The sequence below is a fragment of the Ovis aries genome, chromosome 2 (genome assembly GCF_016772045.2).
Source record: "Ovis aries strain OAR_USU_Benz2616 breed Rambouillet chromosome 2, ARS-UI_Ramb_v3.0, whole genome shotgun sequence".
Taxonomy (NCBI): Eukaryota; Metazoa; Chordata; class Mammalia; order Artiodactyla; family Bovidae; genus Ovis; species Ovis aries.
This window is the reverse complement of record NC_056055.1, coordinates 135621562-135646317: the sequence shown is the minus strand read 5'-3', so window position 1 is coordinate 135646317 and position 24756 is coordinate 135621562. Positions and strand designations below refer to the sequence as shown.

At 37.0% G+C, this 24756-nt stretch overlaps 2 protein-coding genes across 9 annotated transcripts in view; one reads left to right on the top strand and one right to left on the bottom strand.

Annotated features, from left to right (window-relative positions):
• The window catches only part of CIR1 (corepressor interacting with RBPJ, CIR1), a 37123-nt gene extending 24372 nt beyond the window's left edge, over positions 1-12751 (bottom strand). The window contains 7 exon segments of the mRNA XM_004023448.5: positions 267-384; positions 1202-1250; positions 1895-1959; positions 2047-2057; positions 2645-2718; positions 7303-7397; positions 12593-12751. Coding sequence (XP_004023497.3) covers positions 267-384; positions 1202-1250; positions 1895-1959; positions 2047-2057; positions 2645-2718; positions 7303-7397; positions 12593-12664 — 484 coding nt within the window. The 5' untranslated portion in view covers positions 12665-12751.
• A 22-nt stretch (positions 12752-12773) lies between these two features.
• SCRN3 (secernin 3) overlaps positions 12774-24756 on the top strand; it is a 40598-nt gene continuing 28615 nt past the window's right edge. Inside the window, exons 1-7 of one of the 8 annotated variants that reach the window (XM_060409758.1) lie at positions 12774-12856; positions 13173-13324; positions 13400-13468; positions 15985-16157; positions 18906-19087; positions 19837-20036; positions 23087-23299. In XM_060409758.1, coding sequence (XP_060265741.1) covers positions 15999-16157; positions 18906-19087; positions 19837-20036; positions 23087-23299 — 754 coding nt within the window. In that variant the 5' untranslated portion in view covers positions 12774-12856; positions 13173-13324; positions 13400-13468; positions 15985-15998. Of the gene's footprint in view, positions 13469-15984; positions 16158-18905; positions 19088-19836; positions 20037-23086; positions 23300-24756 lie in introns of all 8 variants that reach the window. The other 7 variants (XM_060409759.1, XM_012133419.5, XM_012133412.4 and 4 more) reach the window with 7 other exon arrangements.

Here is a 24756-nt window from a genome sequence, read left to right as displayed (position 1 = left end):
AATGATGCTTAATATATCTGTTACTTTTAATATCAATTTCATAGGGCCCTTGGCTAGAAAAATTAAATCCTAATACACAAAATTTCATATTCAAAACATATAATCAGAGTTTTCCATTGACCATTTTAGGAATGTGACCTAACCCCAGAAACCAAAACCAAACCAAATCAAACCAATACTGAGAGAGACTTAAAAAAAAAGTTTACTTTAGTTCTGTTCGTTCTCTATATAAATTCTAAAACAAACAAATGATGTCTAGTGCCTACCTGAGCCATCAGTGGGAACTGAACTTGCATTAATTCCAGAAAGACCAAACAGAGGACATTCTCGATCTGTGTTGACATGACCCCATTTGTGACATTTAATGCATCTCACATTTCGAACCTGAGAAATAGTAAACATTGCTTATTTTGGTTATTAAAATACTAAGAACCTAACCACTGTTCAACTCCTTACTCCTTGTAGAGTTTAAGTGAAATTAGTCTTGTTTCCAAAAGATCTCCAAGGAAAGACACTCCACACATATATTTGGTAAAAAGTAATTCAAACACTAAAATCTTTTACTATAAATTGTGTCTAAAAGTTCAGCTGAATCCTATTTCTTTCTGAGTGTTACCTGGTGGCGATAAAACAATGTAATCAAAAAAGAAATAGTAAAACACCAAAAAAGAATGATGTCCTGTCTCAATCTGGAATTCTCTAATTAAAAAAAAGTTAATCTTTGAGGTTTCAATTTCCTAAACCAAGGGCTAGCAAACTTTTCCTGTAAAAAGCCAGACAGTAAATATTTTAGGTTGTATGGGCCAAAGGTCTCTGTTGCGACCACTCAACTCTGCCAATACAGCAGGAAAGCACCCACAAGCAATATGTAAATGAGTAAGTATGGCAGTATTCAAACAGTTTTATTTTTTGACCATGAGCTATTCTCCAAATTCCTTGAAAACTGCAGAGACCATTTTCATTATAGCCCTCACTATAAAATTTTGACTCCTATCTTTTATCATGATTTGATATTTGGATTTGTATCTTTGCTACATTTAATGTTTTCTCGCCAAGTCCTTCTACTATCTGATACAAACAGAAACCATAGAGCTTTTCAGAAACCATAGAAACCCTTTTCGGCTTAAATACCTTTGGACAATAATATAAAGAAGTGTTTATTTTGAAAAAATTATTCTTACAGAATAAATGCGTCACTTGCCTGAATACCAAAGGGCTGATCTCTGATGTTCATGTCATCTTTGGCATATCTATTAAGGAGAGAAAATGTACAAACAATATTAAGAATAATAATAATAAAACTAAAAACAGTCTTACAGTTCTAAGTAAATTATGAAACATACAAGTTTAATAAATAAACAGAACCATAAAATCTATTTGGTATTTCCAAACACCACTTTATTATCAAGTATCCAATCTGATAATCCATGATTTTAAAAAAATGACAAAAATAAAGCTAAAGACTATGATCAAACAAATTAGCTACATAAGACAAATCATTAAAAATAACTTTTCATATTAGTTGCTTTCTCTGGTGAATAAAAAGCAACATAGGATGGGATATCAGATAAAACTGGAGAAGGCCATGGCACCCCACTCCAATACTCTTGCCTGGAAAATTCCACGGATGGAGGAGCCTGGTAGGCTACAGTCCATGGGGTCACAAAGAGTCGGACACGACTGAGCAACTTAACTTTCTTTCTACAGTTCCTTTTGGAGAAGAAATGGCAACCCACTCCAATGTTCTTGCCTGGAGAATACCATGGACAGAAGGGCCTGGTGGGCTGTGGTCTATGGGGTTGCAAAGAGTCGGACACGACTAAGCAACTTACACACCCCCCAGATAAAGTTAATGATACATATTTTATCTTAAAAAAAAAAAACCAGTTCTTACTTTTCTCGTGGGGCCCCTTTCTGCCATTCAAATTTGTATTCCGTCTCTCCTTCTGTTTCTTCTTTCTAAAAACATTCATTAAAGTCTTTCAGTATTTCCATAAAATTTCAATCTACTGCATATAAATCGAAACATAGAAAACAGTACTTTACCTCTTTGTTTTCTTGATTGCATATCAAAAATATGGGAGGAAAAAAAGGTAGGTCAAGTTAAAAACTTCAACATGAAAGTCTGCTATTATATACTACACTATGATATCATGGTATTTAATTGTAACTTGTAAGAATGTATTGCTTTGACTTTTTTATTCTTTCACAAGATAAAATTCAAATCACTGTAGGGTAAAAAACAGTACCGAATAAGAGGCAGTACTTTATTAATCTTAATAAAAGATTAATTTCTAATCTTTAAACTTCTATACTTTTCATTGACATTGAATATTATGCCTTCTATTTACAAATATACTCAACAAGAAGGACTAAAGACACAAATTATAAAAGAATAAATATACTTCTGGTGATGTTGAGATTTTCCTCCCTGAAGAACACATCATGAAATTATTATTACACTAGAGAATTACTGTTAGTATTTATCCTACTATATTGATTAGAGTATTTTAACATTATTTTATAGAATAGTATTAATTTTAAAAGATGAAGAGCAACTTCTAAAAATGTCTGTCATAACGGTTCTCAATCTTTAGTCACAAACACATCAAAGACTTAAAAAAAAGGAAATTGAAGCAAGTACCTTTTTTAGCCCCTGGTGGAGCCTCATACATGAAATTAAGGCCATTCTTTACACGTTCATCTCCCATTAGCAATCTAAATCAAACAAGAGATAAATTTTCAAATTTTTTTGTAGGAGGAAAAATACTACAGAATAACTGTCCCTCCATACCCCTAAATTCTAAGGGAATTAGGATAAAATGTTTTTATTAGCGATAAAATTTCAAAACTACTCCTCTGACTAAATGACATCTGAAATTTATGAATGAAAATTCCAGCAGTGCTGCCCCTTTAATAACTGGTTCTGAGACCTTCTCAATACTTGAAAGAACCCAGCCCTCCCAACTGAAATGAGGGGAAAATGCCATGCTTTCCCTCACATGCTTTTCTTAAACTTTGAAATGTTGTCTTGAAATCCTATATGCCAACACATATTTGGAATTAAGTTAAATAACGTTTTTTCTTAATTGTGAGGAATCAGTTTAGAAAAATAAGTCTCCCTGGATTTCTTTAGGAAGTCAAATCCAATTAAAGCTTACAGGAGTCAAATTCAGTAACAGAATAAATAAAGTTCTTTAGCAAGGCCAATGAAGAGAGAATAGTTTAAAGAAAATCTACAACAAGTTAATTACTATGATGGATTCATTATCTACTGCATCTTAAAAATCATTTTTTAATAATTTCTTTTTCAACACCGAATGTTCCCTGTTTGGAGAACATTGTTGTTCCATTGTTCTGTTTAGAGATATGTTCTGTTTAGAGATACGCTGTGCTTTTTAGAAGAAAATAGCTCTGCAACAAACTGAATGAATAATCAAGTTAAACCTTTTAATTCATAAGATCTATGTAAAGTATTGATTAAAGAGAAGAAACCTAAAGAGTAAACAGAATTTCCTCTTATATTTGGAAAACGCTATCACAAAGTATAGCCTACATGATTGTAAGTCCTCTCTCTCTTATTTCCACTGGAGTTGACAAATAACTGTAAAAGAAGAAGAGGGCAAAAGCACAACAGAATCTACCTCCATACCGTGAGATATGATTCAGCAATAAAAGGGAATGGACCAATGACACCTGCTACAACATGGATGAACTTCAAAAACATTGTACTAAATGAAAGAAGCCAGTCACAAAAAGCCACGTATTGTATGATTCCATTCATATGACATTCCCAGGATAGGTAAATCTACAGAGACAAAGTCAGTCAGTGGTTGCTTAGGTCTGAGAGGAATTGGGAGTCCAGGTTGTGGGAATGGGAAGTGACCGCTATTGGGTACAAGATTTCTTCTTCAGATGGTGAAAATGTTCTGAAATGAGTTATGGTGATGGCTCCAAACTTTAAATATACTAAAAACCAGCATATACTTTAAAGTTCATAAATTATATTAACACTATTTAAAAAATTAACATGAAGCACATGAAAAGCTCAATATCACTAGTTACAGGGAAATGTAAATCAAAACCATGAGATACCATGCTGCATTCATAAGAATGGTTATTTTAAAAAAAAAAGGAAAATAACAAACGTTGGCAAGGATGTGGATAAATTGGAACCCTTATGCGTTACGGGTGGGAATGTAAAATGGTGCAGGTCCTATGGAAAACAGTTTTCTGGTCTTTAATAGTCAAACACAGAACTACCAGATGATCCAGCAGCTCTGCTCCTAGGTATATACCCAAAGGAACTGAAAGTTGGGGGCTGAACAGATACTGGTATGCCATTATTCAGAATAGCCAAAAGACAGAAGCAATCCAAGTGTTCATTATGGTTGAATGGGTAGACCAACTGTGGTATGTACAAACAATGGAATATTATTTGGCCATAATAAAAAATAAGCTTGAAACACACTACAATATGGATGACTCTTGAATATGTTATACTAAGTGAAGTATGCCAGACACAAAAGGACAAATATTATATAATTCCACTCACATGATGTACTTAGGAAAGACAAATTTCATAGAGGCAGAAAGAATAGTGTTTACCAGGGGCTAGAGGCAGGGGGAACAAAGTTTAATGAGTACAGAGTTTCAACCTGGGGTAAAGAACAAAAATTTTTGGAAACAGACAGTGGTGATGGCACACAACACTATGAATGTAATTAATGCCACTGAACTGTGCACATAAAACAATAAATTTTATGTTTTATATATTCCCTTTCAAAAAAGCATTTCATTTACACTGAAACAAAAAATAATATAAAATCAAAACTGGAAGATCAATTCCATTTTGTGCAAAACTCAACAGGTATACAAAATAAAAGGAAAAGCTACTATATTAGTATTTACGTTTTAACTTCAACTAAAAACCCATACAGGTTTTTCCTTTTTCCTTTTTTTTTTTTTTGCTGTTGACTCTAAGTAGAGTGAAATGTATAGATGTTCTAACATCCTTTTATTTATCCATTCAGAATAATAAATATGATTGTCATGTTTAGGGATCAGTATCTAGGACATTTAAAAATTTAGAAGGGAAAAAATAGAATACTAAGGAACAGAACTATTAAAGACAACATTTTTGAACAAGGAAAAATGAAAAATGGAGGAAATCACTCCAAATACTCACAAATCTGCTTTTATATACTCGTAAATTCAAACAACCAAACGTAGAAGCAACAAACAAACCTAATGTCCAGACCCTGGTTTCTAAGTATGTTTCTCAAATAAAAGGAACAGGTTGATTCCAATGCTGGAGCAGGGAAAAATAAAAGACAAATTTCTGATGATCTTATAGTGTCATGAAGTAGTTTTATTTATTTATTTTTTAAAAGGATGGAACATGTTAAGTGGACATAGGAGTCAAGCTGACAAAGTGGGCAAAGGTCAAAACTTGAGCAAAAAAGTATACGAGTATTGAATTATAACCAATTAAGTAAATATCTGAGTCCATAACGATAGGAATAAATGATTAAATAAATAAGTGAGGGCAAGGGAAAAATCCTCTTTCCAGAGAAATTCAAATTTAAAAATGTAGAGGAATTTAGAGAAACAGAAAACCACTGTTAAAAAACCACAGTAACAACTGATGCAGGCAAGAATTATCAATGAATAATAACACTAGTGGGCAAAATTCAGGGAGAAACAAGATATTTGCATGGGTTCTTACACTTCCACCTCCATGATCACTTTTAATTAATTATTTTAATCAGAGGAAATTACCCTACAATATTGTGGGTTTTGCCATACATTGACATGAGTCAGCCACAAGTATACATGTGTCCCCGTCCCGAACCCCCCTCCAACCTCCCTCCCCATCCCATCCCTCTGGGTTGTCCCAGTGTACTGGGTTTGAGTGCCCTGTTTCATGCATCCATAATCTCTTAATTGGTCTAACTCAACTATACTGCTGTTTCCTAATACACTCTCCACCTTCCCACCATGCTCATCTTTAAAAGCTTTGACTATATGCAGATCACAGCTTTCCCACAGTGGTGCTACTGACATTTTGGACTTGACCGTTCTTTGTGTACACTGTAGGCTGTTTTGTAGCATCCTTAGAATCCACCACTAGATGTTGTTATCACCCAAGCCCTGAGTTATGACAATCAAAAAATGTGTCCAAATGTTGCCACATATCTCCTGGGGCAATAATGGCCCTCAGTTGAGAACCGTGCCTCTAAATCCTTACCCTTCTTCAGAGTTCAGCTTTGAACTATGTCAAAGGTCACCTTTCTTTTTCTCCTTGCCACTCCTTTCTCCCTCACCTCTTCCATAAAGTCTTACCTTGTTATCCCAAATGGAATTAGTTTTGTCTTATGCTAGCCTGCCACAGTTTTTATAAGAGTGCATTTTCAATTAGTTATTATTTTCAGCCTTGAACTATATGTATGTACATATCCATTATTAGATTTTCTTGAGGCTAGACAGAAGCTATGCATCACACTTTTATATTATAGGCCACTACAACTTCATTTGCTGCCTTGCATGAAGTAGGTACTCAATAAAAGTCAACCAATTAAATAAATTAGTGAGAAAAGTACTTAATTGAATAAAATGTTTTATTTCTCTAATTTTGCTCTCAATACACTATATTTCAAAGAGAGTATTTGGTAATAGTTAAGTATTACTTTGCTTAAGATCCATGTTTTGATGAAATATAGGACTGACTGGAAGAGAAAGTGTGACTTATCAAAAGGACCACTATTTATTTATTTGATTAACCAAAAGAAATCAGCTTCAGAGTTAGACCTGCAAATACAAACATAAAATGACAACAGCTAAGGGTAGGGGTGGATACTGTACTATATAGTAAGCCAGTGAGGAACTCTAGCTCTTATCCTATTAAAAGAACAGTGACATGCAGGTCAGGTAAAGACACTTTACTTCTTGAAGCTATCTTGTGTATCTTTTCATTTCAGTCTATGTTGAAGAAGTATCTTCGTACGAGGCCTCAGTAGTTCAAGTATAGACATTTATTTTTCTTCCAAGTTTTGAGTAAGTTGGAACATCTCTATAAACTGTATATGGAGTGTATATTCATATCAATCTATATTTTGTGTGAATTATGGGTACGGTTGGAAAAAGTGCCCATCTATGAACGTAAGAGTAAAGACAGTTCACAGGGAATATAATCCTATCATTGGGGGCATTCAGTTAAAAAAAGTTAGTATATGATTCAGTAAAGGATATTCTCACGCAACTGATTACTCTAAAAAATACCAGCAGAGTGGAATTTCTTACCTATTATCATATGATTCTTGTTCTTTTAGATATTGTTGCATTAACTCTTCCTGTTTCTTCTTATCATATGATATTTTCTGTTCTGCCATCCAAACCTAAATTAGTAAAGTAAAAACTTAAATAAGTTTGTTCTCTTTTATAATAAAACATAAAATGCTATTCTATAGTTTATAACACATCTATTTTGGTCATAAAGTCACAATCACAAAACAAGAGTTGAAAATTCCAATTTATGCTTTGAAGCAAGTCCTAAAATATAATTACTCAAAACAGCTAAACTTTCAGTCAAGGATGTCAAACTTGAAAACTGCTCTGAACACTCAGGGTACAACAGCTTCTTGCCCTCAGTCCTTCAGATGTTGCAGAGACAAGACCATCTCTCTACATGGAATACGTCTAGTCCAGAAAACACACAGGGCACATCATTGGATGCCAGTGTCACTGATACCCCAAGAGAGGGAAAATGGAAGACAAGGAGGAGGAAAAAAGGAAAGGAGATGAAAGATAGTTGTAGAAAAAAGGGAAGGAACAAGAGAGAAAACTGGAGAAGGAAATGGCAACCCACTCCAGTATTCTTGCCTGGACAGAGGAGCCTGGCAGGCTAAGCCTATGGGGTCACGAGAGTTGGATACGACTTAGCGACTAAACCATCAAGAGAGGAAACAGATGAATCAAGAGATGCATCTGATATCCTGCAGTTGCTCAAGGGCACTACCACCACAGGCTGAGTGCGTCCCTATGTGATATTCTCAGAGTCATAAAAGTGGTGAAGGTAAAAAGCCCACACAGCTTATGCAAGGATATTTAATCATGTTACCTCCAGGTTTAAAAGATATCAGTGTCTTCCCACCTTCTTTAAAGTCAAGGATAAAGTGTTTGATAACCACTTAACATAAATAGCAAGGCAAAACTGTCTCTCCCAACAAGCTGTTTTAGGAAGGTAAATCTGAGGAAAAATATTTAACACTTACACTGATAAATATTTAATACTTAAATTGATAAAATAATTAATAATTATAATGGGCCAGATAAGTGTGGGCAGTAGGACTGGGGACAAGACTGCCATTATTCAATTTTAGACACAAAACAGGAGTAATTATTAGTATTTAATAGTACTCAGGTAGGTAGGTTTTATGGGGACTACAATCTTCGATGTGGACAACACGGATTAATACGGAGATTAAAAACAGAAATGAAAAGAGAATCCTTCAGGGAGAGACTATTCTGGAAATTTCTTTTGTGTAAGTTCCTAAAATTTCTTCTACTGTCTTCATAACTACCATAATATATATGTCATAACCAATATAACATTACCAACGTAATGTCACAGTAGAAGAAAAGTCTACACTTGGGATAGGCAGTAAAAGGCACCTTTGGAATTTTCACTATAGCTCAAAATGCCAACAGCTGAAATAGAGAAATGCAAGATGTCATTGCCTGATCAAATAATACATTAATAATAGCCTCCTAATGATTAAGATACTACTTCCAACAATAACTACCATTTATTTAAAGCTTTAGATTTACAAAGTTATTTTACAAGTCTCATTTGCTCTAAACCTGACATACATGAATATTTATGATGGATTAAAATAAAAAGTAGTGAAATATATTCTCACCTACAAAATGCTCAGAATCTGCTAACAGAAAACCATACTAACCTTTCTGTATGTTTAAGATATTTTATAATAAAAAAGATGTGAACTGTGTAAATAAATAGTAACAATGTTTGGGTCTGGGCATCGTAGGAAGGGGGCACATCGTGATTGTGGTTTTCATAGCTTATGTTTTTATATGGTTGCATTTACGCCAATAAATCCTCATCTGGGGAAAAATAGTAACAATAAAATTGGATAACAGAATACATTCAATGTAAGGAAACAGAACGAGACACTGATTAACTCTAGGGGACAGAGAAGAAGGCTGATATAATAGAATACTTTATAGCCAAGTTTTGGTTTTTAGTTCTCTATTTTTTAAATGACATAACTATACTCACATTATGACAAAATGTGGTCCACTGGAGAAGGGAACGGCAAATCGCTTCAGCATTCTTGCCTTGAGAACCCCATGAACTATACTCACATGTAGCCAATATTATTCCTGTCTTGTATATCCTTCCAAGGACGTTCACATGGACACACACGTAATATACATAACATAATATAAACACACACATACACATGCATTTTTGGTCCCTCTTTTCATGAATGGTAACATACACAGATGGTGATGCCATGAAATTAAAAGACGCTTACTCCTTGGAAGGAAAGTTATCACCAACCTAGACAGCATATTGAAAAGCAGAGACATTACTTTGTCAACAAAGGTCCATCTAGTCAGGACTATGGTTTTTGCAATAGTCATGTATGGATGTGAGAGTTGGACTATAAAGAAAGCTAAGCACCGAAGAATTGACGCTTTTGAACTGTGGTGTTGGAGAAGACTCTTAAGAATCCCTTGGACTGCAAGGAGATCCAACCAATCTATCCTAAAGGAGATCAGTCCTGGGTGTTCATTGGAGGGACTGATGTTGAAGCTGAAACTCCAATACTTTGGCCACCTGATGCGCAGAGTTGACTGATTTGGAAAGACCCTGATGCTGGGAAAGATTGAGGGCAGGAGGAGAAGGGGACAATGGAGGATGAGATGGTTGGATGGCATCACCGACTCAAGTGACATGAGTTTGGGTAAACTCAGAGAGTTGGTGACGGACAGGGAGGCCTGGTGTGCTGCGGTTCATGGGGTCACAAACAGTCGGACACAGCTGAGCGACTGAATTGAACTGAACATATACAGCGTGCATATATGTATGTATGCACATATAATACAGCATACATAAACAGAAAATGTATCAAATAAAACTCTACACCATGGAGATCACTCCCAGATCAGTAAACAAAATGCTTTATTTTCCAGGAGGGTAGGGTGGTGAAGAGTATCATTTCTTTGTGGAGCTATACCATCATTTATTTAACCAATCTCCTGCTGTACTGGTGGATATTAAGAAATTTCCAACCTTCTGTTATTACAAAGGCAGCTGCAATAAGTAACCCTGTTACACAAGTAGCTTCAATGTGTTAAACAGGATTTTGAAGCGCATTAAAATTTTGCCAAGGGAAAAATAGGGTAAGATATCACTGGCAGAGGGAACAACTCAGATAAAGATCCAAAGATGAAAACAGAAATTGAGTAGTTTGATTTTACTAGAGCATAAAGTCTAAGGCTGGAGACTTTCCAGCTAGGCTAGTGGTTAAGACTCTGTGTTTCCACTGCAGGGGGCATGGGTGCGATCCTTGGAGAAGGAACTAAGATCCAGCATGCTGTGGGGCCAAAATTTAAAAAATGACTAAAATTTAAAATCTAAGATGGGAGAATAGCAGTAAGGGATGATGAAGGAAAAATAAACTGGAGCCTGGCTATCTGGACTTAATTCTGGAGTATTTTAATAAGGAGCTGAAGAAATCAAAGTTGTGCTTTAAAATGACTACTCTATGGAAGCAACCCAAATACTCATCAAATGATGAATGGATAAATAAAATGTGCCATATCTATACCATGGAATTATTCAGCAATAAAAAGGAATGTAATACTGATATATTATACAACATGAACTCTGTAAACATTGTGCTAAGTGAAAGAAGCCAGTGACAAAAAAAAACCCATATGGCATGATTCAGTTTATATGAAATGTCCAGAATAGGCCAATTCACAGAAATAGAAAGCAGATTAATTGTTGGCTAAGGCTGGGCAGAGGGGAGGATTAAGGACAAATAGGGAGTGACTGTTAGTTTATATGGGTTTCGGGAGGGTGGTGAAAATATTTTAGAACTGTTTTGGTGATGACAAAATTCATAAATATACTAAAAAATATTGAATTTTACACTTTATATGAGTGATTGTATGGTATGCGAATTATACTTCAGTAAAACTGCTAAATAAAAAAATTATTATTCTGATCATTTGAGAATGGATTTGAGAGGGGTCAAGACTGGCAGCAAAAAATCAGTTAGGAAATATAACAATCTAGGTGAAAGATGATCAGAGTCTAAGCTAAGATGCACACAGTAGTGACAAGGAGGAGAGATGGATTCAAGAGATACTTAAGAAGTAACAGCAATAGAATTTATTAGCCAACCAGATAAAGCTGAATGGAAAAAGCTGAATCTTATTCCTGGCCTGGGTGACTGGATGAGGGTTGTGTTACCATCTGCATTTCCTACTGATATGAGAATAGGAGGTATAAATACAAGAGCAGATTTAGAATAAAAGATAAGTTCCATTTCAAATATGTTGAGTTTGAAATGTCTGTAGGATATCAAGATGAAATTGTCTACTATATAGTTGTGTTCAGCTGCCTTCAGTTAGGGCCTAAGATCTGGCAGTGTAGAGCTGAGAGTCAGGAGTGAAAAAAGGGGTCGTTAAAATTTTGAAATTGGCTGTGACTGTTCAGGAAAGCATATAGAATAAGCAGTATGAAACTCTGGTCGCCACCTGTATTTTAGGAATAGTCTAAGGATAACTGTGTGTGGGCCAATTAACATTTTATTGTACACTCCCTCTATGTAGTAGGCAGAGATTAAGGTTGTGTTTAAAAGTCTTTATCTACACCATCTTATTTAGTCCTCATAACAATTTCAAGTCACGGCAACTGATATGGATCATTCCTAATTTACAGATTAGGAGACTCAAGATGAGGGATATTAAATATTTTATGCAAGGTCTCAAGGCTAAAAGTGACTGTGCTGGAATAACAGAATATAGGTCAGGTTTCAATGCTCAGACTCACCCTACTTCAGTATTCTGCTTTCCACTGCTGTAATATTCAGCATATTTTTTTGTACTGGATCTAATAGACCTGTAAGTGGTCATTTAAAAAGCCACAGCTCAGAGGTCACCAGACGCTACAAGATAAGGTGGGATAAAAAGAGGAAGCAAGGTGTGACTTTCCTTTCCTTTTCAGATCTATCTAGTCTTTTGTATGGGATAGCAGAGCTCAGAAGCCGTGATCTCTGAGATTCGAAAAGACAACATTAGGATCTGCTGAGGGTACCAGCCTTCATATCTCGACTCTTTACATTCTGGCTGACAGAGCCGAAAGAACAGACGGAGCAGCCTTTCCCCTGGCTGATGTAAAATAAACCTCGAGGGCCAGCGGCGAGGGACAAGAACGCCAGGGCTTTAGGCATGGAGAAAAGGCGGCTGTCCCAGGGATCCCAAACACGCCACCACTCTGACCTCCAGGAGGTCCTAGGAACCCAGGCGCCAAAGGCCTGCTCATCGTACTCACTTTTTTGATGTTGGATTTGGAAGCAGGATGAAAGTCCTTCTTGCACATGAAATTGGCGAAGGATTTCCCCATTTTGGAGGCTGAGCTGGGGTATGCAACACCTAGGTCTGAGAGCAACGTAAACAAACTCCGCCGCCTAACCGGAACTGCGCCTCCAGTAGCAGCGGGAACTTCCGGGGTCAAAGGGGTCGACTTCCGGCAACTAGCTCTTCTACCGCCCTTTCTCACTTCTTTCCCCTTTCACTTGGGTAGCTCGGAGGCCAGGTGAGGGGCGTGCAGGGAGGGAGGGGCGAGCGAGCCTAGTAGTTGTAGGAAGTAGGAAGCCCGGAACTGCGGAGTTGGGCGGGGGTGGGGGGGCGAGGGGTTACAGAGAGACTCCTAGGAGCGGCTTCTGGGAGGGGCGCTGGCCAAAGCTGCGCATTCCGCAGCCGTCTTCGGTGCTAAGTGTGTGCTGGGCGGCGGCCCTTTTGCAAGAGGTTCTTGAAGTCCGAGCAGTTTATTTTGTGAACGTTGTTTCGAGTTACAGAAACTTGCCTGCACCGATTTTTCTCGTCGGTAGTAATTCTTGCCCTAACTGTAGGAAGTTTGTGAGGATCAAACGATGAAAGCTCTTGGTGAAATAAAGCATGTCAACTCCGCAAGAGCGAAGACTCTAGTTTGTTGCCAACTGTACGGCGCGTGGTGCAGAAAGATGTCTGTAAACATTTGTTAAATGATCACTATATTCTAGAGGTTAGTAAAGCCTCTCAAGACTGCCGCTCCTAAATGGGTTAGATGTCTTCCTAATCAGGTGGCCTGTTTTCTTAGCCTATTACCCCGGTTAGGTCAGATCACCTAGTGCACCTTGATGGCTCCTGAGATTCCAGGCTATTGAGGGTAGGTGGCTGCTTCTGCTGCTGTGGGTGATCCTTCAACCAAGTCCTTTCCCAGGATGAGGTGGCGTTTGATGTCAGGAGTAAGCTTTTTGTGAGAAATATACTCTTCTGACAAATAATAACAGTAACAGCGTTTATATAAGTGTCTGATATGCTCTATGCGTTGTGCAAAACGTTTTACACATTGTCTTATTAAATTCTCATAACAGCCCTTTGAGAGATTTACAGATGAGGCGGGAGGCTTAGGTAGAGATTAAATAGCCTGCCAAAGTTAGGCAGTGGTAGAGCTAACTTTGGAAGACATAGAAGGCGATTTAGGACATGAGTTGAAAATCACACGAAGGACTTCCCTGTCCATTGGTTAAGAATCCGCCTGCCAATGTAGGGGCCGCTGCTTCTGTCCCTAGTCCAGGAAGATTCCCCCATACTGCGCCGCATCTGAGCCTGCAGTGCACAACTACTCAAGCCCAGGCTCCTGGAACCTGTGCTCTGCAAGCAAGAGTAGCCCTGGCTCCCCACAGCTAGAGAAAGCCTGCACACAGCAAGGAAGACCCAGTGTGGCCAAAAATAATAAATTAAAAAATTTTTTTTAGAGAAAGGAAAATCACACAGAAAGGAACAGAAGCATTGGTGACCTTTCTCCAGCACTGAAAAAAGAGAAAAACCCTTAGGCATTTCAGGCTGAATTTGTTTCTTTCTTACTTGAGTCATTTTGTTTTCTTTTCAATGAAATATTGACTACATTTAGATCTGTTCATGTAAAGCCATTCTAAGGTTTGGGTAGTATAACAGGAAAGAAGGAAACAAAACAATTTGCCATTCTAGAAGCAAATTTTGTTGCTGTTGATATTTAGTTGCTAGGTTTCTGACTCTTTGCACTCCATGGTCTGTAGCCCACCAGGCTGCTCTGTCCCTGGGATTTCCCAGACAAGAATACTGGAGTGGGTTGCCATTTCCTTCTCTAGGGGATCTTCCTGACCCAGGGATCAAACCCGTGTCTCCTACTTGGCAGGCATCTCCTGTTTGGCAAGTGGATTCTTTACCACTGAGCCAATAGGCTCTACTAAAATTGAGGATTTAAGATTTTTCCAAATTACAAATGAAGATATGATCTTGATATTATATAATCAGGATGTGCAAGTTGAATGTGAACATAACAATTCAACAATGGGAAATAATTTGGAATTTTATTGGCATGTTTTTGCTTTTGTCTAATTTAGTGAATCTGTTTCAAAATTAAAATGTTTTAATGAACACCACCCTTATGGCAGAAAGTGAAGAAGAACTAAAGAGCCTCTTGATGAAAGTGAAAGAGGAAAGTGAAAAAGTTGGCTTAAAGCTCAACATTCAGAAAACTAAGATCATGGCATCTGGTCCCATCATTTCATGGCAAATAGATGGGGAAACAGTGGTTGACTTTTATTTTGGGGGGCTCTAAAATCACTGCAGATGGTGGTTGCAGCCATGAAATTAAAAGACACTTACTCCTTGGAAGGAAAGTTATCACCAACCTGCCGCTGCTGCTGCTGCTGCTAAGTCGCTTCAGTCTTGTCCGACTCTGTGCGACCCCATAAACGGCAGCCCACCAGGCTCCCCCATCCCTGGGATTTTCCAGGCAAGAATACCAACCTAGACAGCATATTAAAAAGCAGAGACATTACTTTGCCAACAAAGGTTTGTCTTGTCAAGGCAATGGTTTTTCCAGTAGTCATGTATGGATATGAGAGTTGGACTATAAAGAAAGCTGAGCACAGAAGAATTGATGCTTTTGAACTGTGGTGTTGGAGAAGACTCTTGAGAGTCCCTTGCACTGCAAGAAGATCAAACCAGTCAATCCTAAAGGAGATCAGTCCTGGGTGTTCATTGGAAGGACTAATGTTGAAGCTGAAACTCCAATACTTTGGCCACCTGATGAGAAGAGCTGACTCATTGGAAAAGACCCTGATGCTGGGAAAGATTGAAGGCGAGAGGAGAAGGGGACAACAGAGGATGAGATGGTTGGATGGCATCACCGACTCGATGGAGATGAGTTTGAGTAAACTCAAACTCAAAGTTGGTGATGGATGGGGAGGCCTGGAATGCTGTGGTCCATAGGGTCATGAGGAGTCGGACACAAATGAGCAACTGAACTCAACTGAACTGAACTGAATGAACATCCTTTGTTAGATATGTACACAAATACAGTCTTTATAGTATAGGTGCCGGTGTTTCCAAATACGGAAATAATGAAAGGAGATTCAGGGAAGACTTGAGAAAGAGCTTGGAGGGTAAATCTGAGCAGTAGACTAGAAGAAGGTACTTGTTCCTGTTTTCTTACTTATTCTTGTAGTACTAGATTCATGCCTGTTGTTTTCTTACTGATTTCTGTAGTGCAGTATATGAAATTTAACACTTTAGGGAACATTCTTTGTGAGATATGACAGTAATATCCCCTAGTCATCAAGTAAACTCTGTTTTGCATGTACTAAATAAAAATATTTTTCTCTTTTTATTTTCAAACTTCCATATGATTTTTAGTTAAAAAAAAAAAAATGGAACCTTGTTCCTGTGACACTTTTGTGGCATTACCTCCAGCAACAATTGATAACAGGATTATATTTGGAAAAAATTCAGATAGACCCTGTGATGAAGTACAGGAAGTAGTTTATTTTCCTGCTGCAGTTCATGACAACTTGAAGGAACAACTTAAGGTAGGTGAAATGCATGTTTTGTTAACAATATTTTTCTTTAAAAATGTCAAAAACAGTGTTTAAAAATCACTAGCTATCTGGCAGAGGCTATAGACGTTAAAAAGTTAAAGAATTTAAATTTCATAAATAATTTGAATCAGAACCAGAATTCTGGTCTTTTATTTTAGCAATTTGGAGAACGCTGAAATAATTATTAGGTCTTTGAGCAAATATTTGAATGCTTACCATATGCAAGTATGTTGAATAGGAGAAAGAGAGTTAAAGCTTGCTGTCAAGACTGGTTCTGTCTTGCCTTAACAACAGGCTTCCCAGGTGGCTGGGTGGTAAAGAATCAGTCTGCCAAATAGGAAACAGGGGCTGAATTTCCTGGGACAGGAAGATCCCTTGGAGAGGGAAATGGTAACCCACTGTAGTATCTTGCCTGGAAAGTCCCATGGACAGAGGAGACTGATGGGCTGTAGTCTATGGGGTCCCAAAAGAGTCAGACAGGACTTAGAAACTAAACAACAACCACTCTTAACAAGAGGTGTGAGATCTCATATTAAGATGTGCGAGTGTGGACTTCCTTGGTGGTCCAGTTATTAAGAATCCGCCTGCCAATGCAGGGAACATGGATTCAATCCCTGGGCCCAGGAAGATTCCACCTGCTGCGGGTCAGCTGCACCCTTGTGCCACAGCCATTAAACGCCACAGCAAGAGAAGCCACCTCAATGAGAAGCCTGCACAGCACAGCTAGAGTAGCTCCTGCTGGCCACAACTCGAGAAAACGTGCGTGCATCAACAAAGACCTGGCTCAGCCAAAAATAATAAAATATCTGAAAGCTTCAAGAATGCTGTGGTAAACACCATCTTTGAGCTCATGGAATCAAGATCCTTGGAGTGGCTATGGAGGAAGATCCTAAATTGCAAAGATTTGTTGTTGCCAGCTTTCAACTTAAGTCAATTAGTTATTAATGTCAACCAATCATAAAAATGCCAGCATGTTGCATCTGGCTAAATGAGGGGAGAAAAGATTTTATTTGCCTTGTTTACCCACCCTGCCCTGTAATGCCTATAATCATGAAGATGGAATAAATTGTAACATTTAGTTTCTATCATAAAAAAAAAAAGACTAGTTTTGTCTTTCAGGAGCTTAGAGTCTAGTAGAGGAATAGGATGTTTATGTAACTAACCACCTTGTAAAGAAGGATGAAGTTTCAACACCAAATTTAAGAGCAGCAGATTGTGACAGCAGTGGGGAAGAAGCAATTAATTCAGACTAGGAATCAAAGAAGGCTTCACCGAAGTTGGGGTTTCAGCTGGAATTTGATGGGCAAAAAGGATTCTGATTGGTGTAGAATCGGAACAGTCGTTCCAGGCTCTGGAAATAACAATTTTATCATCAGAAGAGGTTTTTTGATCCAGTGATAACTGTCAATACTATGCACTAGTCATTTGATAGTATACACATCAATTAAAGGATCCTTTAAAATTTTTTTATTTAAAAAATCCATTTAGCATGGAATTTAAAGGAAAACTTTCACACTGTGCTTTTATTGGTAACATTTATTTTTAGATTCCACTTTTACTGATATTCTAGTACCAAGATATATTAAATATTAGATGTTTTATGTATCAATTGTTCCTCCACATCCTTGGGGTATTGGTTCCAGGACTCCCTAGGATATCAAAATCATCTGATGCTCAAGTCCCTTATTATAAAATGATATATACATGTATGTAACCTATACACATCCTCTCACAAACTTTACATTATCTCTGCTGCTGCTGCTGCTAAGTCGCTTCAGTCGTGTCCGACTCAGTGCGACCCCACAGACGGCAGCCCACCAGGCTCCCCCGTCCATGGGATTCTCCAGGCAAGAACACTAGAGTGGGTTGCCATTTCCTTCTCCAGTAGGTAGTACAATATGTGTGGCATGTAAATAGTTGTAAATATAATATAAATGCTATGTAAATAGTTTCTAGCAAATGGCAAATTTATTTTGCTTTTTGGAATTTTTTTTGCTGAATATTTTTGATCAGTGTTTAGTTGACTGTGTGGATGTGAGATCTGTGTATATGGAGGGCTAATTGTACTAGGCCAGTGTTTTCTTTTGACGAGACTATTTACTTATCGTGGATCCATTTCTGTTTTATCTCTTCATGTTTGTCTCACCTATCCTGTAAGTTCTTGTTCTTCTCACAGTTGTAGATGTACCTGATGGGTGAGTCCCACGTGTGACATGGGCTTCTATGGCAGTCACTTGTATTTAAGGGCTGCCATATGGAATGTGTATCATTAATCAACAAACCCTGGACGTTGAGTTTGAGGTCTCTTTCTTTACATTTCAACTCACATACATCTTCCTTTACAATATGTTTCAAGATTTCACAACTAGAAACTCTCTTTCTCCTGAGCTTCTATTAGCGCCCCATCTTCACTTTTCTTCATAGTCCTTATAGTTTGTATTTCCTTGTGTCTTAGTAATGTACAGGTCTTAGTTTCTTGAAAGCAAGATCTATATCTGATTCATCATTATAACTAATATATCTCTTAGCAGACCGGAGATGCTTAGCACATATCTGAATGAATAAATGCTCTTAGGGACAATTCTGAATATTTTTCAAGGGTAATGCCTTATAATTGAAATTTTCAATTTAGTTATAATCTCTTTCATAATATTCAGGTCTTTGATCTATTTTAAGATTCTAGACTTTGATAACTTTTCTTTTTCAGTTTTATTGTTGTCACTATGACTTTCTTTACAGTGTACTTACATAGAAATTGATCAAGTTCCTGAAACATATGCTGTTGTCCTTAGTCGCCCAGCTTGGTTATGGGGAGCAGAAATGGGAGCCAATGAGCATGGAGTTTGCATTGGGAATGAAGCTGTATGGGGAAGAGAAAAAGTTTGTGATGAAGAGGCACTACTGGGCATGGACCTTGTCAGGTTATATTTTTGTTACATTTTTGCACTATAGAACTTGTCTAAGTTTAAAATTTTGGTGTAACTTTTAACATGTTTTAGCTTCCTTTTTTTTTTTTCATTGTTTGGACTTTGATACTTTATAGTTTGTATTAAAAATGCTTCAGAATCAGTTCAAATGTCATTAATTAGGAGAAGGGAGGGAGGGAGGGAGTGAGAAGTCGCTCAGTCGTGTCCAACTCTTTGCGACCCCATGGACACCAGGCTCCTCCATCCATGGGATTTTTCTAGGCAAGAGTACTGCAGTGGGTTGCCATTTCCTTCTCCAGGGAACTTCCCGACTCAGGGATTGAACCCAGGTCTCCCACGTTGTAGACAGATGCTTTACCGTCTGAGCCACCAAGGAAGTCAGGAGAATTGAAAATTATGATTCATTGGAAGTACTTAACATACTTTATTAGACCATAACTAATTCTCACAGTTACCTTATGGGGTATTATAGTTATCCTGATTTTACAGATGAGAAATCTGGAGGTTTAGAGATAAATCAACTTGCGAATAAATTACCAAGTTGGAATTTGAACACTGATCTTTGTTTTCATCATCCCAAACTAACTTCAGAAGGAATAAGTTAGAAGTTGGATTTCACTGGATCTATTAACTTGAAGAGGTTTTTCTTTGAACATAAACACAAAATCTCATGTGCATGAAATTATTTAAGAAAAAAAATGGAAATTTCTTTTAATCTGAGAACTTTAATATTTTTATTTTAGACTTGGCCTTGAAAGAGGTGATACAGCTGAAAAAGCCCTCAATGTCATTGTTGATTTATTAGAAAAATACGGCCAGGGTGGAAATTGTTCAGAGGGTAGGATGGTATTTAGCTATCACAACAGTTTCCTGATAGCGGATAGAAATGAAGCCTGGATTCTGGAAACTGCAGGAAAGTACTGGGCAGCAGAAAAAGTAGAAGGTATGGACAGCTTTTCATGATTTAATTTGTTTTACAGTTAATAAAATACCTCCTAATTGCGGACATTTCATTTAGTTGTTTTTCAAGATTTATACTCCAGTGCAATGAAGGGGAAAACTGCAGGGGAAATGAAAAAATGTGAAAGAACATACAGTTAAGTGAAAATGAAAGTGAAAGTGAAGTTGCTCAGCCGTGTCGACTCTTTGCGACCCCATGGACTGTAGCCTATCAGGCTCCTCCGTCCATGGGATTTTCCAGGCAAGACAGTAAAAGAACTCTATAAAGAGCTTTCTAGAAAAAGAGGAAAAGGTGCTATCATCTCTTTTTCATAAATATGATACTAATTTCATATAACCTGTGTACATTTTCTGTGAAGTAACTCTTGTATGCTTTATAGTAGTTTTTTACCTTTTAATGGGATAAAACCATTACTTTATTATTTTTTCATCTTTTAAACTTTGGACTGAACTCCAAAATTTCATCATGTGTGGATATGGAGGTGAGGACTAGGGAGTGTTACTGGGGACTGGTGACTGTGAGTTAGTGGTTAGAAAGAATATGTTAGTAGTAACAGTAGTAAAGTGAAACATTTAATGTCATTGAGTAAATAAAACAGTTGATTGTTTTAGAATGCTTTTCTTTCCTTTTCTCTTGATTTCTTTGTGATCATATATACATATTTTCCAGTGAGGAAATCCAGACATATGAAATTATGTACTCAGGGCAGTGAATGATAGAATTTATTGTTTTAAAATTTTATTTATTTATTGTTTTAGCCTTAGAATTTAAATATTTCCATCCTGACTCTTTGTTCAGTATTCCTTCACTTGAGTATAGTCTTGTGCTAAGGCATGTTCACATACCTTTTGTGTTCTTACCTCTGGATCTCATAGTTTTACAGAAACACATGTGAAAATATTAAGTGGTACATGAATAATACATACATATATATGCCATGAATATTTAAAGAAAGGAAAAGTCATTGTGAACTGGAGAAGTTTAGAAAATCTTCATGAAGCTAGCTTTGAGCTTTGAAGGATTTGGATGCTATTTTTCACAACAGGTCATTGACAGTTGTTTTGATGGACATTTTATTTTATATATTGCATGCATGTTTATTAATACATAAAACTGAATTGAGACTGTTTTTCTTATTATGATAATTGGCCAGATCATACCATTAATTACTTTTTATTTTGTCAAGTATGCTACACGCAAGAGAAAAATGAGTAAGTGTTTTCTGTTGAAAAAGTTAGCCCCACCAAGCCATCCAAAATGAACACCTTCATTGAGTCTGATTATTCAGCTGCAGATTAACTTTGCCAACTTGTTTCTCTTCCTAATAGTGAATGAGCCCAAGAACTAAATAGCTTAACTGTAGGGAATTATTTTACTAGATAGAAAATTCTTCTTCTCCGACTTTGATTCTATCATGACTTAGGTCTATTATTATAGTGAGACCATCCCAAATATGACTTCATTAGAGTAATTTAACTGATTTCTCCTTGGCCAACTGTCATTCTAAACTGTGTTAAAATGTTCTTAATTTTTATTTATCATATCTATTTCATTTATTATGATTTGTTTAGAATAGGCTTTTATTGTTTCTTCTGTTTTGTATTTTAATTGAAAATTTTGTTATGATATTTTTAGAAGCCTTCTATTTCTGTTCTAAACTTACGGCTACTTTTTAAACAGTAATTCATATAAAAGATGAATATCTAAAATATAAAAATAACTGTCAAAATTCAACAGTAAAAAGACAATCCAACTAGAAAAATGAACAAGAAGACCTGAAGAGACATTTTGCTGAAAGGGATATACAGATATCACAAAAGCACAGGAAATGATGTTTAAGATCATTACCCATTAGGGAAATGCAAACTAAAATCACAAGGAGATAGTATTATACCTCTATCAGAATGGCTGAGAAATTTTCAAATTTATTTATTTTAATTGGAAGATATTTGCTTTACAATATTGTGTTGTTTTCTGCCAAACATCAACATGAATCAGCCATAGGCATACATGTGTCTGAAACCTCCCTCTTGAGCCTTCCTCCCACCTGCCACTCTATCCCACCCCTCTAGGTTGTCACAGAGCAGCGGTTTGAGCTCCCAGCATCATACAGCAAATTCCCACTGGCTATCTATTTTACTGGAATGGCTAAAAATTTTTAAATGACTCTACCAAATGCTAGTGAGAATGTGGAGAATGGGTCACTGCTGCATTGCTAGTAAGAATGTACACTCAGGAAAACAGTTTGGCAGTTAAAAAAAAGGATCTTAATATGTAACTATTATACAGTGTAACACTTACAATCTTGTGCATTTATCCCTGAGAAGTAAAACTTAAATGCACGCGAAAACCTGTACATGAATTTGCATGGCAGCTTTTCCCATGATGGGCAGAAACAGGAAGGAACCAAGCAGTCCTTTAACTTGTGAATATTTAAATGAACTGTAGTATGCCTATACCATGGAATACTACTCAGCAATAAAAAGGAATGAACTGTTGATACATATAATAACCTGGAATAATCTTTAGGGAGTTAATCTGAGGGGGAAAAAACCTAAAGATTATATATTGTATGATTCCATTTATATGGTTTTTCTTGAAATGACAGTTATAGAAATGAGTAACAGATGGTTGCCTGGGGTTAATGAAAGGGTGGGTGTAGGAGATGGGTGGGGGTGGCTATGAAAGGGCAACATGAGTGATCATTGTGATATCATCTTGACAGTGTGAATATTAATACTTTGGTTGTGATGTCATACAAGGTGTTACCATTTGGGGAGACAGTATAAAGGTGCATAGTTTGTTCTTTAATTCTTCTAATTGCATGTGAATCCATAGTTACCTCAAAATAAAAACTTTAATTTAGAAAAGTTATTTATGCATTTGAGTGTGTAATAAATAGACATGCATGGTACAACATTTCGAAGCCTGTATTTACATTGAAATAGTGATTAAGGATCATAATGTACAGAGATAGATACATTACATTAAATGTGACTTTTCTTCTCCCTTCCTCTCTTCTTTCAAAATAGAGGGAGTTCGCAATATTTCTAATCAGCTTTCTATAACAACCAAAATTGATCGGGAACACCCAGACATGAGAAACTATGCCAAGCAGAGAGGTTGGTGGGATGGGAGAAAGGCATTCGATTTTGCTGCAACATACTCTTATCTTGACACAGCCAAGATGATGATTTCACCAGGCAGATACTGTGAAGGCTACAAACTTCTGAATAAGCATAAAGGTAATTTATCTTCTCCAACACCACAGTTCAAAAGCATAAATTCTTCAGCATTGTTTTACTTGTAAAAATAAATATATTCATGTGATTCAAAATTCAGAGTTACCGTGAAGTGTCTCCCTTCTAAGGGTTATTCACTAGTTGTGTCCAACTCTTTGTGACTCCATGGACTTTAGCCCACCAGGATTCTCTGTCCGTGGAATTCTTCAGGTAAGAACACTTGAGTGGGTTGCCATTTCCTACTCCAGTTGCCCTTCTAACAGGCCCCTATTAAGTTATTTTTCCTATAGGCAGTTCCTTGTGTATTCTTTCAGAGATGTTGTATGCTTAATGAAATTATATACAGGTATTCTTGATTCTCTGTTTTACAAAATGCTTGCATTCCACACATACTTGTCTGCACATAACTTTTCACCAGTTAGTGGTAAGGTAGATCATTCTATTTTAATATGTACTAAACTTTTTCATTTTTCAACAGGCACATGGTATTCTATTATTTTTGTATATTTGTATTTCCATATGGCTGTATTTTATCATTATAAAGATTGAGTGTATGAATTATACTTTAGTTAACAAATTCCCAGTTACTTAGGTTGTTTTTAGTTTTTCACTACTGAAAATTATACAGCATGCTTATAGCTTATTTACTTTCATATCCATGACCATTTTCCTAGAATAATTTCCTCAGAGTAGAATGTGGCGTCAAAGCACATGCATGTGTTGTGCCACTTTTATGTTGTGTGAAAGTGAAGTCTCTCAGTTGTATCTGACTCTGCGACCCCGGGACTGTAGCCTGCCAGGCTTCTCTGTCCAAGGGATTCTCCAGGCAAGAATACTGGAGTGGGTTGCCATTTCCTTCCCCAGAGGATCTTCCCAACCCAGGGATTGAACCTGAGTCTCTTGCATTGCAGGCATACTCTTTACTGTCTGAATCACAAGGGCTCTTTGTCTTGTCTATTTGCCTCCAAATAATTCCAGAAAAATTCTTTATCTGCCACGAAAAAGTTCCTTATCTGCCACCCAATAATTATGAAGATTATTTAGAAGATTACTGGGTGGCAGATAAATGCTAAGAGGCTCTTTTCACTAATAAAAATATGTGACTGATGTGTACTCTTTCACTTGAAAGATAAAGTGGTTCTAGAAATCAGTCAGAAAGCAACTTCTGAGAGATAAGATCAGTCAGTGATTAATACTTGCTTCTCAGGTATTCATTAAACAAATTAATTATATGTATAGCAGAAAAGCGCGGCTTCCCAGGTGGCTCAGTGGTAAAAGACTCTGCCTGCCAGTGCAGGAGATGAAGGAGATCCACGTTCGCTCCCTGGGTCAGAAAGATCCCTTGGAGGAGGAGATGGCAACCCACTCCAGTATTCTTGCCTAGAGAATCCCCTGGACAGGGGAGCCTACTGACTGTAGTCCCTAGGGTCGGAAAGAGTCGGACACAATGCAGTGACTAA